At 33.2% G+C, this 17,717-nt stretch overlaps 1 protein-coding gene across 1 annotated transcript; it reads right to left on the bottom strand.

Annotated features, from left to right (window-relative positions):
* Window positions 1-3,377: 3,377 nt before the first annotated feature.
* On the bottom strand, window positions 3,378-13,358 carry LOC114281060 (uncharacterized). Its single transcript, XM_028223509.2, has 14 exons — window positions 12,542-13,358; window positions 12,209-12,295; window positions 10,388-10,497; window positions 9,809-9,859; window positions 9,367-9,538; window positions 8,487-8,804; window positions 8,173-8,376; window positions 7,143-7,631; window positions 6,818-7,027; window positions 6,552-6,740; window positions 5,765-5,928; window positions 5,511-5,663; window positions 5,058-5,136; window positions 3,378-4,048 (listed from the first exon to the last, which is right to left on the bottom strand). Exons 1-14 carry the CDS (start codon window positions 12,959-12,961, stop codon window positions 3,593-3,595), a joined length of 3,102 nt encoding a protein of 1,033 aa, XP_028079310.2. The 5' UTR covers window positions 12,962-13,358; the 3' UTR covers window positions 3,378-3,592.
* Window positions 13,359-17,717: the final 4,359 nt, after the last annotated feature.

The following is a 17,717-nucleotide window of genomic DNA, read 5'->3' as shown; positions in this document are numbered from 1 at the left end:
TTTACATAATATACTTCAAAATTAAATATACATTTGCAGAAACCCTAGATTTTTTTGGGATGAATTCAAACTCTAAAGCCCTACAAACTTCTTTTTTTTTTTTTTTTGTGATGAAGACAAACAATAAAACCTTACAAATTGGTCGATTCTTACAAGGTTTTCAAATCCGAGCCGAACCGGGAATCGGGCCTCCCTCTGGTTCGAAAAACCCTCAAGACCCAGTGTAGACCAAAAACCGGCCTTATTAGTGAAAACCAGAATAACAAGTGGTTCAACCGGGAAAATTGGTGAACCAGTGCCGGTTCTGTGGATCAATTCAGTTTTTTTTTTTTTTTCTCTTTCTTTCTTATATATTTATATATATATTATCAAATTTTTGACTAAAAACTCTTACTTCAAGAGTCTCCTCTCATGAGGAGAAGTCTCATTGAAAGTTTGAAGAAATTATGAAAGTCTATTCCTATTTATAGGAAAAAAAATTGTTCAAAGAGAACCTAAAAATTCAATGTGGGATTCAATCAAATTATTTGAATCATATTTGATTGGAGGGAGAGTTGAAATTTTCATTTCCCTGCAAAATTAAATCTAGCATTCAATCAATTTGTTTGGAGGGAATGTTAAATTTTTATAATTTCTTTAAAAACTAGTGACTTTTTTTTGTCAATTATGATTTTATTAAATATTATTAGTAAATATTATGCAACACTTTTTTTTTATTATTTCAGTAATTATATATATTTTTATTTATTTATAATTTATAATTATATTTTTAATTATATAATATTAATTATGACGTCACGGTTCGACCACTTCGACCCGACGGTTGAACCAGTGACCCGATCTTTTTTCCGATTCACTCACCATTCCGATTTTCAAAACATTAGATTCTTACACGAAAAGAATGAGAATATATGTAGTACTCTTGTTGTATGAATCTTCTTCCTCCATTAAACATAAGCAATGAGACACAAAATAGAGAACAACAAATAAACAAAACTCATAAATAACATGCACGCGATAACACAAAATTTACATGGCTCATCTTAAATTAGGGTTACGTGCAGTTGCGATTGTACTATGATCACATGAAACAGACCATCCAACATTCTCACTCCAATATTCAGTATCTTGAGCTTCACAACCCGAACTGTGCACGTGAACGCATGCACTCTCCGCTACACGCTTCTTCATCACCACTGCTATGACTTTTCTTCCCTATCAAGCTCTTGACCAAAACATGAACAGAGCCGATGCATTTGTCCTTGCGAAAGCATCAAACACAGTAGATCTCAAACACCATAGTAGAGCACGGATTGATCAGCTCCGAATCGACAATGAACATGAACCAACCCTAGTTGTGAGCTTTTGATTAGGGTTGATCGACACAACCACGTAAGTATGTTGAATGTTCTCCTTCTTCTTGGAGAGTAGTGAATTGCATAGAAGCGGTAGTTGTTGGGCTGAGATGAGATTGAGTTCAACAGTGGTGGTTTCCATGATCAGATATTTTTTTGAAAAGCAAAGGAAATTGAAAGTGAAGAGTAGAGAAAGTGAGAAGAGTTTGATGAATGAACAAGAGATTGAGAAATCAGTAGAGATAGGTTTACAAGTTTTCTTAGTAACATCCAAATATTTATACATATATATAAAGCAACAAATATATTACACGGTTACGTAAATGAGTATGCTGCCTGTAGAGTTCTAATTTACTTGGATAAAAACACCACTCGTTTACGTACCTTTTTTTTTAAAAAAAAAATAAAAAAAATTAAATTTCGAGTTAAGTAGGTTACTTGTGGTACATTTTTGACGTGCAAGAGGATATTGGTTCATTGGATGTAGAGGATACAAATTCAATTATGTTAACAATAATAACAAACATACCCATAAGCATTTTAATTAGACCCCCCAAAAAAGGTAATTAAATTGGTAGTCCTTGTATTTTGCTCTTTGTGTAATTTTGGTCCCTATGATTTAAATTTGCTTAATTTTGATATTTAATTTTAAATTTTATATCAATTTGGTTGGTCCAATTGATAATGTCGATGAATGTTTTTGAAAGAAAATGATTACTGAATTAATTGAAGTTAACTTACTGAACAGAATAAGTATATAAGTTTGCCTATAAAAACATAACATATGCCACTTACGTACATATTTTTCATTAGAAAACACTAATGATTGTAATCAATGGGACAAAATTAAGATAAAACCATAAATTGATGATCAAAATCAAGCTGATTAAAATTATAAAGATTGAAATTGAGACAAAATCATTAATTTATGACCAAAATCAAGTCAAAATTATAGAAGGATCAAAATGACATTAAAAAAAATATGAAGACTACTTATGTAATTTGCTCTCAAAAAATTATTGGTAATAATAACAAATTATAAATGAGATGACAGAGATATTTATTGCGTCTCATTATTGTAGTTTAAGATTTCTCATTAGTTAATAAATACTTGCTCTTTTTTTTCATACGTAACATTGCTAAATTAGTATACGAAAAATGTTTGAGAGCTATAATTTTTTGTGGCTCAAATGGTTTGAAATTATCAAAACGACGTCGTTTTGTCATTTTGATAATTTCGAGTCATTCGAGCCACAAAAATTGTGACCCTCAAACATTGGTGATTAGTATACTCCCACACATCCAATGAACCAAATATGCTGCCACGTCAAGAATTGTATCACAAGAAACCTTAATTAGTTAGCTTTGAAAAACAAAAATCACATACAAAAACAAGTGGTTCATTTCCATGTAAATTGGGACTCCATATGCCACCATTGTTGAACTCAATCTCATCTCAGCCCAACAACTACAACTTCCATAGCAGTGGCGAAGAAGAAGCGAGCAACGGAGAGTGTGTGGCGTTTTACGTGCACAGTTCGAGCGGTGAACCTCAGGGGATACTCAACATCAGTTGGATGGTTTGTTTCATGAGAGCTTTCTCAGTTCGAGTATGGCGGTTGACTACATAAAACTGATGATGGGTGACGAAGAAGATAGTGAAACTGTGCACTGCTATCTAAGCATCTCGTCTGTAGCTGTTTTGAATGATAGTGAAACGTTAGAAACTTGTAGTCAAGTTTATATATACTCCCTCCCTCCTGTTTTATTAGTCCATTTTTTTTGTCTTACAATATATGTCCACTTCCAAGTCAGAACTTTAAATTTTAAATTTTTTTAAAATTATCCCTCATATTATTTTCCTAATTATAAATAAATTTAAAAATATAAATAGAAGGATATTTTTGAAATTAGTTATTTAAAATTCAAATTGAAGTGTAATAATTATTTGTCGTCTTAAAAAGTCGAAATTTTCCAAAAGAGACTATCACAATGGGCCAGATGGAGTATATAACACTAGTATACATTATAAGCATTGACTTGCATCATTATATCAGAAAGGCTGCAACTGTTACATACAAAGCCTCACATACAAATTACATACACATACCTATGCATCATCCTCTCTGACAAAAACTTTAAAATTAAAAAAATTAAAAAAAAAATGAAGAGTAAATTTCTAAAAAAGAATTGAATTTTATCAAATTAGCCCACATCCCTCAATAACCAACACAATGCTACCTCAAAACCCTGGCTTCAACAACCACAGTTGTGTTTGAACCTTCCACATCCTCTGGCAAAGGCTTCACATACCTTCCGATTGTTTTCTGGTGATGCCGGCTCTTGATTCTCGAAATCTTATCCTTACTTTGTTTCTTCCTCTTCTCTTTCTCTCGGTTTCTTTGACTTCTCTCCTTTGCAAACATGCCTTGCCAAAAGACCTCACCAGTTGATGGCCACAACCACCGTCTCTTAGTGTGATCAGAATCCAACTCCTCAGCTAAGTCCTCGTCCATGGCCTTGAGGGTCGTGTATGAGAACCATCTGACCCACATTTGACCTCTCCGGTTCTTGAAAATGTGTTGTTCTTGCATTAGACCGGTCTCTGGATTCACATGCACCATCCTCCGAGCGCTGTGGTATGCCCATACATTTACAAGCAGCTCAAGTACCCGAGAGTAGCAATGCTTGTCCTACCAGATAATATATATACCATTATTGCATTTGCTATAAAAGAAATCTAATTGCAAAACTAACTCAACCATAACAATCAAAATTAGGGAACTCTAAAGGGAAAAATGAGGAAAAAGAAATAAATAAAAAAATAGATAATGGGAAAAAAGAAAATTCAAGAGTGAGTTCCTCCATAGTATAATATCCATCCGTATATGAATGGAGTATTTGAAAATCAAATGAAAATAAAATAAGTTCACTTTGATTTAGGAACAGTGTTAGCAGAAAATGCTAATGTCCTAGTGTTCTACGTTTTGGTTTGCACGTTCCAAAACAGAAAATTTAGCGATCCCAAAAAATTCCAATATATTTCCTTAAGATTTCCTTAGAAGGAAAATCAAATACAACGAACTAAAACATAAGGAAAGTGAAGTTCTAGCAAAACAAAACACACCCATTTGGGGAAGGAGTGGTTTGGAAGCCTTGTCAGTGGTAGCGTGGAGGGAAAAAATGAATCATAATACTCATACAAATGTGATTTTACATGATTAATTTGAAAAAAATAAATAAATAAACTGCATTTTATTTTATGTCTAATTTTTAAAACAAAATTTCTCTAGGAATTTCTTAAATTTTAACAGTATACTCTAGAGAACTCAACCCTTATCATACCACATTTTAAAGCAAGTGGCCTACAACATTTCTGTTCCCGATCTACTTACTAGAACGAGCTACATACTCGAACAATCCACGTTCCAGGTAACATAGTTTCAAAAGCATAGGAAATGATGCATTCAAAATGATTCTGTTATGGAATCAAAACTCAATTTGAACAAAACAATTCCACGAGTTATTTTTAGAACAAGGACTATCTTCATCAGAACCCTCAGTTGAAACATTACAATATTCATCTGCTTTTTGTTTTGAACTGGAATCAATTTAATTCTCAAGAGAAACCAAAAATTAACAGTAAGATCGGAACTATCTTGCAAGAACACAAAAGAAGTTGTTGAAGCAGAAGCAAGTCACCTTGGATAAACTCAGATAACAATAGCCACTTTGATGGTGCTCATCATAGAATTCTGCATCCAACGCATCTACAAACATTCTGCAAATGAGGTCCACATTCATGCCAACAATTTCACCAGTTAATGAACTCCTAGACATTTTTGTGATATAAAATCATAACAAGCAATCATATGGAGATAACCGATGATGAAGGTCAGACTGGTATTGTTTTCAATTTTTATGTTTTTGGAAACAAAACAATGAAAAGCTAAGAAACACCAATTGTTTTCACATAGTTTTCATTTTAATGCAAAAATAACTTTAAAGTATTTCCTAAGAGTGGAACTTTTTAGAAAAAAAAAATTGAAAAACACTTTACCAAACAAATTTTCCATGTCAGTTTTCGTTTTTCTGTTTTAGAAAAATTAACATGGTTTTCAAAAATGATACAAAAGAGCTCAGAATTTCTCAAACCTGGAAAACATTACAAACTCCAAGAAGGACTTGGTTGGTAAAACCCAGCTGTGCATAACAGACCATGTGTCCCCATCCATAGGCATCGGAGGAAGAGACATCAAATCATGCTTAATGCCATACATCTTCTTTAGAGCCTCGGAAAAGGCAAACCTAGTTGCACACCCAATTTAAACTCAAAACCGTGAGACAAATACTAAATTTTGCAGAAATGTAATTAAACAAAATTGAGTGATAGATACGACCACTCTTACTTGCAATTTCCAGCATTTATAGCATCACAGAATGTCCAAAAATCCTGTTGCAATGGGTTTCTTGGATCCGTGTCCATACGAATCCAAAAGTAGAGCGCATCACCGTGCCTTCGTGCTTGGATAGCATCCAATAATGCAGTTTCAGCAGTCTTAGACAAAGATTCCTGATTAAGACCAACATTATATGTGAAGCAATACTGTGTTTAAGGCTCAGATAAAAATAGCCACTCCATATATTTTCTGATTTAACCTTAGTTTCTGCATGTAACAGATTCCGGAAACACTATAACATCTCATAAAGGTTACTGAAGAGGAAGTTTCACCTCATTTTTGGCTCTCAACACGAACACAAATCAACCATCGTGCAACAGTATTGTAGCAAATTCTCTCAATAATATTCAACATAATTTGTCACAGCTGAAAACATCATAATTGTCAGTTCTTCTTGAATTAACTGCATGAGCTGATTGCCTTTTTTTTACCATTTTTTTTTTCTTTTAATCAAACTTTGTTCCAAGATGGCTTGTGGATTTCAATTCATATTTTATAGAAAATTTATGAATGTTCTAAAAAGTTTTAATGTCAGTTGCAATTCATCCATGTTACTGGACCTAATGATCCCTCTCTACAGTTTCATCCACCAGTCATAGGGCATGCTAGTCAATTTCCAACAGAATGTTCAAAACAACTATATCCAACTTACAAGATGGGAAAAAATTACAAGAACAAGGTAACACGAGACAAGAAATAAACCTTCAGAGAGACAGTACCAAGAGTGATCATATACCTTCCTTGCCGTTGCTCTCCACAACTGGAACCCTATCCAAGCATTTTTATGGATGCGGTCAACACGGTTAGCTATTGCAAAAAAGGCTCCATATTCACCAAGTGCATGTCGGTAGTAAGGATTGCTAAGAAGTGGAAGACGAGAAGGTGCATCAATATCATCTGTCCTGGGCCTTCGACCTTTGGTGGACTATAAGTTAAAAATTTATCAGCAAAATTATAAAAAAAAAAAAAAAATAGGATGACACAATGATTTTTGTGACTTACCAGCCCAAGTCCGCGATAGAGTGAAGTATTGTGCAAAAAAGGCCAAGTTCCTTCCCCCAAGTAAGGTTCATAAATGCATAATGGTTGACCTGTCCTTTCAAGCTCTCTATCATCCCTTTCATGCAGATCGTTCTTAGACCGATCAACCCTTTTGGCATTTCGATATACGTCCTCCCACGTTCCCCGAGATTGATCAGTTCTGTCCTTCAACTGCATCAAATTAAGAAAGGACAAAATTTTCCAAAAGAAAAAACATATTAAAGGAAATCATCAGAAATTTTTCAACCCAATTTCAAAGAACATAACAGCCTTCTGAATCGCTTACCTCTTCTTCTTCTCTTCTCTTCCTTCTATTAACCATATTAATGTTTTTTTGTTCCTCCCAGATACTATATACAAATGTTTCATTTGTAGAAGTCACAGCAGCACCAGAACTCTCTGTTTGAGTACCATTCCACTGCTTTTCAATCTTCTCTAGAAATTTGTGGGTTCTCAAAGTTCTATTTGGATGTGTTGAATCTGATATTGACTCAAATAGTTTCCATTGCCATTCCTCTTTCAAATTGCTAGGGATTTCTGTAACTGCCTTGGAAGGTGCAACTTCCGATGGGAGCTTGAGAACATTTTCTATTAGAGAAGCATACCCTTCAACAGTATCTGAAACCATAAGGTTTTTTGCAGTGCGTTTTCCAATTGATGAAATATTGTGAGATAGAGGTGACAGCTTCCCATTTGAGACTATTTCCAATAGTGTCTCTGTTAGAACCCTCATGTTTTCCTTCGAAAATAGATAACCATTCACCCTGTCATCAACCTAATTGTTATTGCCAATGCAGTCAGTAACTTACACGGAAAACATAAATATATGTATTTTTTTCTGGAAAGTAACAAAATATACTACAAACGAACAAGTTGAAATGAGGTACTGCAAAATAAATTATAAACCTAAAAAGTAAAAAATCTTCATGATCATCAATGGCGTATCCATATGATAGTTCATCCAGACAGGTGCTGAATTTTAGAAAGTTAATGACTAATATATTAATCAATTCCAACAAATGAGAACCCTTGGGCGAAACATATAAAAGTAACCTGACAGGACTTGGGTAAAATATCTAAATACAACCTGATGGGACACTCTTGGCTATATGATTTCAAAGGTTGAATCAAAGTAGCATTACTTAATTTGCAGTCTTAATTCTAACATAAACATATCCAGCACCAAGAATTAGCAAACAAAAAATTTGTGATGCGAAATTTCACACTACGAACTTCTATTAACTCTTAACAAAAATCTATATTGACTGATTGACATATATATATATATATATATATAAAGAGAAAGCAGTGCATACATATTTCCTGATAATGGAGAGATCCGGGGCTATGATTGGCTTCCCAAAGCACATAGCTTTTATCAAAATGTTTGGAAAAGATTGCTCTTCGAGGAAGGATCCATATATCACAAGATCAGCCATGTTTAGAACACTGTCTGCATCTTCATCAACAGCAATATGCCTCACACTGTTCCTTGGGTATCTTAGATTAAGAGCAATGGCCTACAGGAAAAAGGTAAATATTAAAAAAGTGAACCAAGAAGAAGGTAGAACAATCAAGTCCAAAAAGGATTTGAACCAAAGACACACAAGGATATTAGACAAAGCTTTACCTCCACAGCCACACTATAATTGCCAGTTGAATCCCCACTTAAAATAATTATTTTAAGATGAGAACTCGAATTGTTATCAGATGGGAAGTCTGCATAAAGTGGTAATAAAGCCTTCAAAACAAAGGCATGCTCTAGCCACAAGCCTCTGTACAAAAATTGACTTCCCACAATCACGATAACAAAGTCATCATGCCCATAATCCATCTTGACATGTAGATCATCTTTGGATGAAACAAGAAAGTTGTCTGCTTCCCATGCTTCAGCTGGAGAACCCGGAATAACAAAGTAGTTTCCGGAATCCCATGCAGAGTAAAACATCTGACAAAAGCATAGATGGAGAGTCAATAAACGGACTTTAAAACCAACTTATGCATCTATAAAGCATGACTACTAAGTGAACTAGTAGTATTATGAACATGATTAGGAGCTGAAACAAGCTCATGCTATATATAACTAGTATATTTCCTTGATTAAAAAACAGACATGATCATACAGTTATCAACAATTTTCATATGACTCTTTATTTTTTTGTGAATTGTTTGCCATAATATTCATTGGAACAGTATTCAATTTAAAAAACAATGTCAATTCTTAAGGAATTTTAAATGCACTCGATTTTTTTTCTAGTTGCTATTTAAGGTTTGGCAATTGCTTTTTTACTTACTTTTGCTTTTTTAGAATCTAAAAAAACCGACGTCTTTGGTAATTGCTAAAAAGGTGTTTTTTAGCCGAAAACAAAGAGGCTTTTGCTTTTTGGCTTATTTAGCCGAAGCCAAATGGGGTATGCATTAGTAGTCATGTTTCCATTGCCTTTCTATGGACACCATCTCTTGACAAAACACGAACAAAATGAACAAGGGACTAGTTTAATGAGTATTACCGGTAGGGCATGGTTTGGGAAGACCACAACAGTAGCACGGTTGATGAATCTTTTCCAATCATTTACAAGCTCAAACTGGCCACTTGACATGTATTGTCTCAAACGATTAGCGAGTGTTCTTTCATGGATGGTCCATATAAGAGGTACTGACTTGAAAGGTTCCTGCAGAAGACTGTGACAAGTAAAATCATTCATTTTAATCTAAAAAAGATACTGCCAAACCACTATCAGGTTGCACATTGAAAAAACTTATTCAAAGAAGGCAGTGAAAATTTCAACCAATAAATTACATGACCATCAAGTTCAGGGATGTTTAGTTTAGAAGATCTGTCTGTGATTTAATCTGTAGTGAATAAAAATATAGGCAGAGGGAAGAAAAATTTGAGTGAAAGATACACATTAGGAAGTTTGTATGGTCATAAAATAACATGATAGAACTTACTAGGAAAAGACTTCCCTGGCTTCAATTGAGTTCACAATTATGCCATCATAGCTGCAAAAGTATGCACCATAATGAGAACGAAGATAATTGATTGATTCTAAAAAGCTAAATCATTCTTATTTATTTTAAATGTTATAGGACTGCTATGAGACCCACTCTGATGTATGGTACTGAATTTTGGCTTAAGAAAGAGAGAAAAAAATGTTCAAAAACTTAGTGTAACTGAAATGAGAATGTTGAGAGAGTGTTAGAAAAGAAGAAGAAAATCATATATGATCCATTGGGAAGAAGTTATCAGTGACACCAACCAAGTAAAGATAAGATGAGGCAAATTCAAATAAGATGTTATACTCATGTGATTTATCAAAAAAAAAAAAAGATGTTATACTCATGTGCACCCATAGGCTTAGGAGAACTTGGGTTGAGATGATCAAAAAAATAATTATCTTAAACTTAACTGAGAATATGACTGCAAATAGAATCAACTGGAAGAAATAGATCCATATAATCAACCCAAGTAATTGGGACAAAGGCTTGTTGAGTAGATTATATATGAGAAAATAAGCATGATAGGCATACTTTAGCCAATCTACGAGGACATCCTTCTTGTCACTGATTTTGATGATAGTGACTGGAACTCCTATATTTTTCCAAACAGCAAGCACGGGACCATCTTCAAGCGAGTAAACCTGCAATTAAATTACAACACATGATGCTAAGACTTATGAAATATTAGAATCAAGGCAAGTACTCCAAATTAAAAAAATTTCACTAAATATTAAGGGAAAAAATCAGTACATTTTTTCTTTTCTTTTTTTTTTTTTTTGTATTTAATGAATTTTTTTAGATTTCTTCACAAATATTTACTTTTTAAGTGCGTCTAGATTTAGGCATCTAAAAATTTTTGAATAAAATATGAAAAAAAAAATCACTAAAGACCAGAAAAACACGAAAAACAAAAAATCTCAAAAAATGTGTTCTAAACTAAACCAAACAAAGTGAATAGTACAAGGGTGTAAATGCAAAGATTTGAGAGAGAGGAGGGGGGGGGGGGGGGGGGGATGGGGCAGGGCAAGAGAAGACATGAAATTTCCATAACAGATGGAGAGGAAAAGCATGATGCATTTCTACCATATAATATACATAGAGAATACATGAGAATCAAACTAAGGCATATGGTATTTGAATTTAAATGGGCAAGTTATGAGAGGTCATTATTGGCAGTTACATAGGGACCTACATTGGTTTGAACTTGACAATGAGGTGCCTTAAAATGTTTTGGATATCCTTATAAGGTGGTTTCCATGAGCAATTCGCATATCTAATGTGGGTATTAGTCTATCAAAGCATGGACAGTCATCGACAGTTGTTACCTTAAAAGAAGACAAAAAATGAGAAAAATTCACTAATGGCTTTTGTCTTCCATGGTGTAAATTTTTTTTATTCTTTTCACTGTCTTCTATTGAAATGAAGGTACAATAATTGGACTAGACAAAAGGAAGATAGAGAACTCAGTCACTCCTCAGCCACTCCCAGAACTGCATTGCATAGCACAGTTACAAATATGAGTTTATTATTCCAAGAAATATTCAGTGCTCTCTACCTTCCTCTAATTGCACTAATTTGAAGTTTTCCCCTAACAAGGAACAACAGAAAAGGCCCTGTTTGGCAACCCTTTTGTTTTTTGCTTTTCTTCACAAAATATTTGAAAATTGGAAATAAAAATATATTTGGTAACTGTTTCCGTTTCCAAAAAAAAAGGTAAAAGTTTTCAAATTTTGAGGATTAAAATAAAAAATAAAAAGAATGTTACCACTTGTTCTCAAAACAAGTTTTCATTCCCTCCCCCATCCCTCTAGTCCACCACATCAGGCAACCCCCTTCGACAACTTACCAAACATGTTTTTGCATTTCTGTTTATATATATTTTGAAAACATATGTGAGTACCAAATATGTTATCTGCTTCTTGATTTTTGATTTTATGATTTTTTGCAAAAAAATAAAAATAAAAATAAGAAAAATTAAGCAATATGTTTTACAGGAAACTGGCAAAGTTACCAAACACTAAACATATGTTCGCAATGAAAACCCCTAATCAACAAGTTAGTTTGCATGTTCATATTGAAAACTCATTCCCTCTGGAAACATACATGGTATGAATTATGACATTTGAGCTGACAAGCTACATTAGTCTCCATTTCAATAATCTGCTAGTTGTAGGTCAAGTCTCACATAAAAGCCATGCTCAATAAGGTAGATAAATTTCCAGAAGACAGCAAAATATTACACCAATGAAACAAAAAAATGGCACAAGTTGGTTCGACTTAAATCAATCCAAATTGCCACCTAAAAACCGAAAATTTAAAAACAAAAATGGGATTCAGTGATCAAAAAATTACCTCAATTTCATACCCAATTTCCCTCAAAGCAATAGCAACAGTAACCGTTAGTATCTGTTGTGGATCAAATAACAGATCTGCAAAAACCTACAAGTAGGAATCAAAACAATGTAAATTATAAACCCCAACATAAACACTGCCCCAATAAGCTACTCACCAAGAACAACCTAATTCCAAATCAAACACATCACATTATCACATTCAAACTAACCAAATCAACACATCACTATCAAACCAAATCAACACATCACTATCAAACCAATTCCAATCAGAACTGAAAACAACACGAACATAAAAAATTGACATGAAATATCACTACTACTCAGTACTCACCAAAGCAAGCTGGGGTTTTCTATACCCAAAGCTCAATCCTCTCCTTGAAACAGAAGACATATTGACCTCTTTAGACTCTTTTTGAAATTTAGCCAAAAGCTTTGATGGCTCAAACTTAATATCTTCCCCAAAATCTAACCCACCAATCTCTTTCCACAACATCAAATCTCCAGACACTACCTCTGAATTCTCCGATTTTTCCATCACTGAACCAGGCAAGAACATCTGGAAAAGAACCACAAAGAAGAAGAAGACACCCACAGTGCAAATCCATTGTAGATAATCAATCTTCTTGAACAATACAAATCTTGCAAGTCTCGATCTGGGTCTTTGACCAAATGGGTTTCTCTCATTCCTGCTCGTTGAACGAGGTAGATTTTGATCTCTCTTGAATGAAAGTCCACTTTCAAGAGAACCCATTTTAGAGACCCATCAAAATATACACACTCGTACAAGACACAATATAGAAATACAGGAATGGAAATTGAGAATGAGAGCGGAGAGATAGTGTGAACAATTGGTTTTTCCGTATTTAGTAATCAAGACAGTGTTTAAAGAGACGCTTTTTCGTTTGGTGCCATTAAAGAATTCAAGAAGATGCCTGTGATAGTGTGAATAAAAAGAGACAGCTATATAGAGAGAGAAAGCAGAGAGAGAGAGAGAACAAAGGAGATGAGGTGACTATTTAGAAAGATAGATTCATGTGTGTTTTTGCATAAAATTGAGAGAATATTATGAGAAAGTTTAGAGAGAACAAAAAAAAGTGAGATTTTGAGAAGTTGATAAGCTAATGTGTGTATATCCCCCTGCTTTGTAGAAGGGTTTTTGTCTGTGAAGGAAGGTTGTTGACCTTTGCTGTTTTGGTAATCATTGATATTGACTGAAATGCCCTTAGAAGTTTGATTAGAATAGTTTGTAGGGGTAAATGAACTTAATTATTCGAATTTGACTATAGCTTGTTAAAATTAAGATTGACCTATTCTATAAATAAGTTAAATTTGTTAAGATAATTTTTTTTTTTTTTTCATGAAATTCTATGAAAAGAGAAATTTTGGATGAGAGAAGTTTCTAAAAAAAATTTGATGAGAGGGTTAGAATAGTATTGGCCAACAAGGTAATTATAGATTAAAGAAAAAAAATAAAATCATCAAAAATTTTGAATTACAAGTTTTTAAAATATCTTTCCTAATATTTCTCCATTTCTTAAATCTCATTTCATGACAAAGTAATTATACATTAAAAAAATATTATATATTAAAAAAAACACACACACACACAAACAAATTATATATTTTAAAACAAAACGTTATAGATTAAAAAGAACTTAAAACCACAATTACTAATTTTTTTAATTTTAAAAAATTCTCATAAAAAATAATTATATATTCAAAAAAAATGTTATAGAATAAAATGAACGTAAAACCACAATTACTAATTTTTGTAGTTTTAAAAATATTTTAAAATAGTACTATTAGCTAACAAAGTAACTATATATTTAAAAAAGAAAAGAAAAGAAAAAAAAAAGCATAACAACCTAAAATTGCTAATTTTTGTAATTTTTAAAATATTTAAAAATAATACTATTGGCTAACAAAGTAACTATAGATTTTATTTTTATTTTTTTAAATTTGAATTACACGTTTTTAAAATCTCTTTCCTAATATTTATCTATTTCCTAAATATAATCTATGTATCTATACTATATATTATATTAAAGTGACTTTTCATCTTAGAGGCTCTAAGTGTTTCAAAACCTTAATTTAATTTTTTTTAATTTTTAATTTTTTATAAAAAAAATTAAAACACTTATTAATTATTCTAAGAACATAAATATTAACCTTCAAAATTATTTAATGCAAATATAAATTGTTGATCTTGTAGCAGTTCAATGAAAATAGCATAGATATTAATTTCGCGCAATGCAAATTCGTGTCGGTCAATACCCAAAAAAAAAAAAGACAAAAAAAAAGAAAAAAACACTCAATTCTCAATCCTCCTCTTCCTCTCAAAATGAGTCTTTATTTTAAGAAAATATAAATCTCATACAATCTTCTCTCTTAAAATAAATTTAATAAAAAGGAAACTCTCTTATCTCTTATAAAATGTATATTATTAATATCTTTTACAACTGATTTGATCTATATAAACCTAAAATTAAGCCAACACATAAAATAAAATTTAAACCTTATATCTAGATTCTCTCTCTATTCTATAATTAAACACAATTGGACTTTTCTCATGTGTGCCTTGCATATGGTATGCAAGGCACTTACACCCTTCCATTTTGCATTTACACATTTATATGTATTGGGTTATATCAAAATATTTGGAAACTTACACATTGGTGACCTGCTAAGCAGGTCACTTTCCAGGTAAATTAATAAAATAATATATTATATGACTAAAGGTGTAAATGGTCACAAGAAAAGTATAAGTTTTCAAGAAAGGCGTAAGGAATTTCAGAAAAGGCGTAACTGATTACTGAAAAGTATAAAGAAAGTACAAATCATTTACACCTTTTATGAACACTTACTCCTTTTGTGTAAGAATTTTTGGCATAAGATTTATACTCTTTGCTTCGAACATACACCTTTTGTGGAAGCCCAAGTTAAAGCTTTTCGGAAGTCACTTATACCTTTTGTGAAAAAATAAATTCATCAAATTTACACCTTTTGCTTCAGCTTATACCTTTTCGTGGAACTGCTTATCTTTTTTTTGAAAAGTTACTCCTTTTGTGAAATAATTTTTCTCATAAGATTTATACTTTCTTTTTCTTCAAACTTACTCCTGTTGTGAAAGAGTATATAACCACAAAAGTATAAGTGTTATGCCAAAAATTCTTACACAAAAGGAGTAACTTTTCAAAATATATATAAGCACTTCCACGAAAAGGTATAAGGTTAAGAAAAATGTGTAAATTTGATGAATTTTTTTTTCCACAAAAGGTATAAGTGACATCCGAAATAGGTTTAAATTGGCCTTTCACAAAAGGTGTAAGTTCGAAGAAAAAGTATAAATCTCATGCCAACAATTCTTACACAAAAGCAGTAACTTTTCAAAAATGGTGTAAATATTTTCACGAAAAGTATGACGGAGTAACATTTCAAAGCGTTGATAACCAGAAAAGGAGTAACATGGGGTTCATTTCAAAATGTTCGTAAACACATAAGGAGTAACATATGTTCATCTGAAAGTAGTAAACACAGAAGGAGTAACATTTCGAAGTGTTCATAAACCCAATTGAGACAACCACTGAACAAATCAAAGGGTCGTGACCCCCGCTGACCACCCAAGCGTCGGTGGGCTCCGGTGCTCACAGCCTTCTGAGATCGGCACCTCCACCGCAAATCAAAGGTTTTTTGAAAGATTGGCTATCGATCTTGGTCTCTCTGTGTCGATGTCGGTCTCTCTCTGTCGATCCCTGTTTATCTCGGTCTGTCTCCAGCGATCTTGGTATGTCGGTGTCCATGTGGGTCTCTTCTCTGTCGATCTCTGTCGATTTCGGTCCCTCTGTCGATCAGTGTCCATCTAGGTCTCTATGTCTGTGGATCTCAGTCTATCTCTCTCTCTCTCTATCTCTCTGTCCGTTGCTCTATACTAAAAACGGTATCTATATCTGTCGATAACAGTCTGTCGATCAGTTATACCTTTTGTGGAAAAATAAATTCATCCAATTTACACCTTTTCCCTAAGCTTATACCTTTTTGTGGAAGTGCTTATATTTTTTTGAAAAGTTACTCCTTTTGTGTAAGAATTTTGGCATAAGATTATACCTTTTCTTCGAACTTACACCGTTTGTGGAAGGATAACTTAAAGCTTTTTCGCAAGTCAGTTATACCTTTTGTGAAAAGATAAATTCATTAACTTACACCTTTTGCTTAAGCTTATACCTTTTCGTGGAAGTGCTTATATTTTTTTTGAAAAGTTACTCTTTTTGTGTAAGAATTTTTGGCATAAGATTTATACCTTTTCTTCGAACTTACACCGTTTGTGGAAGGCCAACTTAAACCTTTTTCGGAAGTCACTTATACCTTTTGTGAAAAGATAAATTCATCAAATTTACACCTTATGCTTAAGCTTATACCTTTCGTGGAAGTGCTTATATTGTTTTCGAAAAGTTACTCCTTTTGTGTAAGAATTTTTGGCATAAGATTTATACCTTTTCTCCGAACTTACACCTTTTATGGATGCCCAACTTAAAGCTTTTTCGCAAGTCAGTTATACCTTTTGTGAAAAAATAAATTCATCAAATTTACACCTTTTGCTTCGGCTTATACCTTTTCGTGAAACTGCTTATATTTTTCTTGAAAGTTACTCCTTTTGTGAAATAATTTTTCTCATAAGATTTATACTTTTTCTTCAAACTTACACCTTCTGTGAAAGAGTATATAAGCACAAAAGTATAAATGTTATGCCAAAAATTCTTACACAAAAGGAGTAACTTTTAAAAAATGGTGTAAGTATTTTCAGTAAAAAGTGTAAGCTTAATCAAAAGGTGCAAAATTAATGATTTTTTTTTCCCCAAAAGGTATAAGTGACTTCCGAAATAGGTTTAAGTTGGGCTTTCACAAAAGGTGTCAGTTCGAAGAAAAAGTCCAAAGTATAAATCTTATGCCAACAATTCTTACACAAAAGGAGTAACTTTTCCAAAATGTTGTAAATATTTTAATGAAGGAGTAACATTTGAAAGCGTTGATAACCAGAAAAGGAGTAAGAAAGGGTTCATTTGAAAATGCTCGTAAACACAGGAGTAACATATGTTCATCTCAAAATAGTAAACACAAAAGGAGTAACATTTCGAAGTGTTCATAAACCAATTGAGACAACCACTGAACAAATCAAAGGGTTCGTGACCCCCGCTGACCACCCAAGCGTGGTGGGCTCCGGTGCTCACAGCCTTCTGAGATCGGCAACTCCACTTGCACCGACGCCGCAAGTCAAAGAATTTTTGAAAGATTGGCTATCGATCTTGGACTCTCTGTGTCGATGTCGGTCTGTCTCTGTCGATCCCTGTTTATCTCGGTCTGTCTCCAGCGATCTTGGTCTGTCGGTGTCCATGTGGGTCTCTTCTCTGTCGATCTCTGTCGATCTCGGTCCCTCTGTCGATCAGTGGCCATCTAGGTCTCTATGTCTGTCGATCTCAGTCTATCTCTCTCTTTCTCTCTCTCTCTCTCTC

The sequence above is a fragment of the Camellia sinensis genome, chromosome 5 (genome assembly GCF_055761805.1).
Source record: "Camellia sinensis isolate YWXY chromosome 5, ASM5576180v1, whole genome shotgun sequence".
Taxonomy (NCBI): domain Eukaryota; kingdom Viridiplantae; phylum Streptophyta; class Magnoliopsida; order Ericales; family Theaceae; genus Camellia; species Camellia sinensis.
Note: the sequence above shows the minus strand (reverse complement) of the source record. Positions and strands in the feature narration are given on the sequence as shown.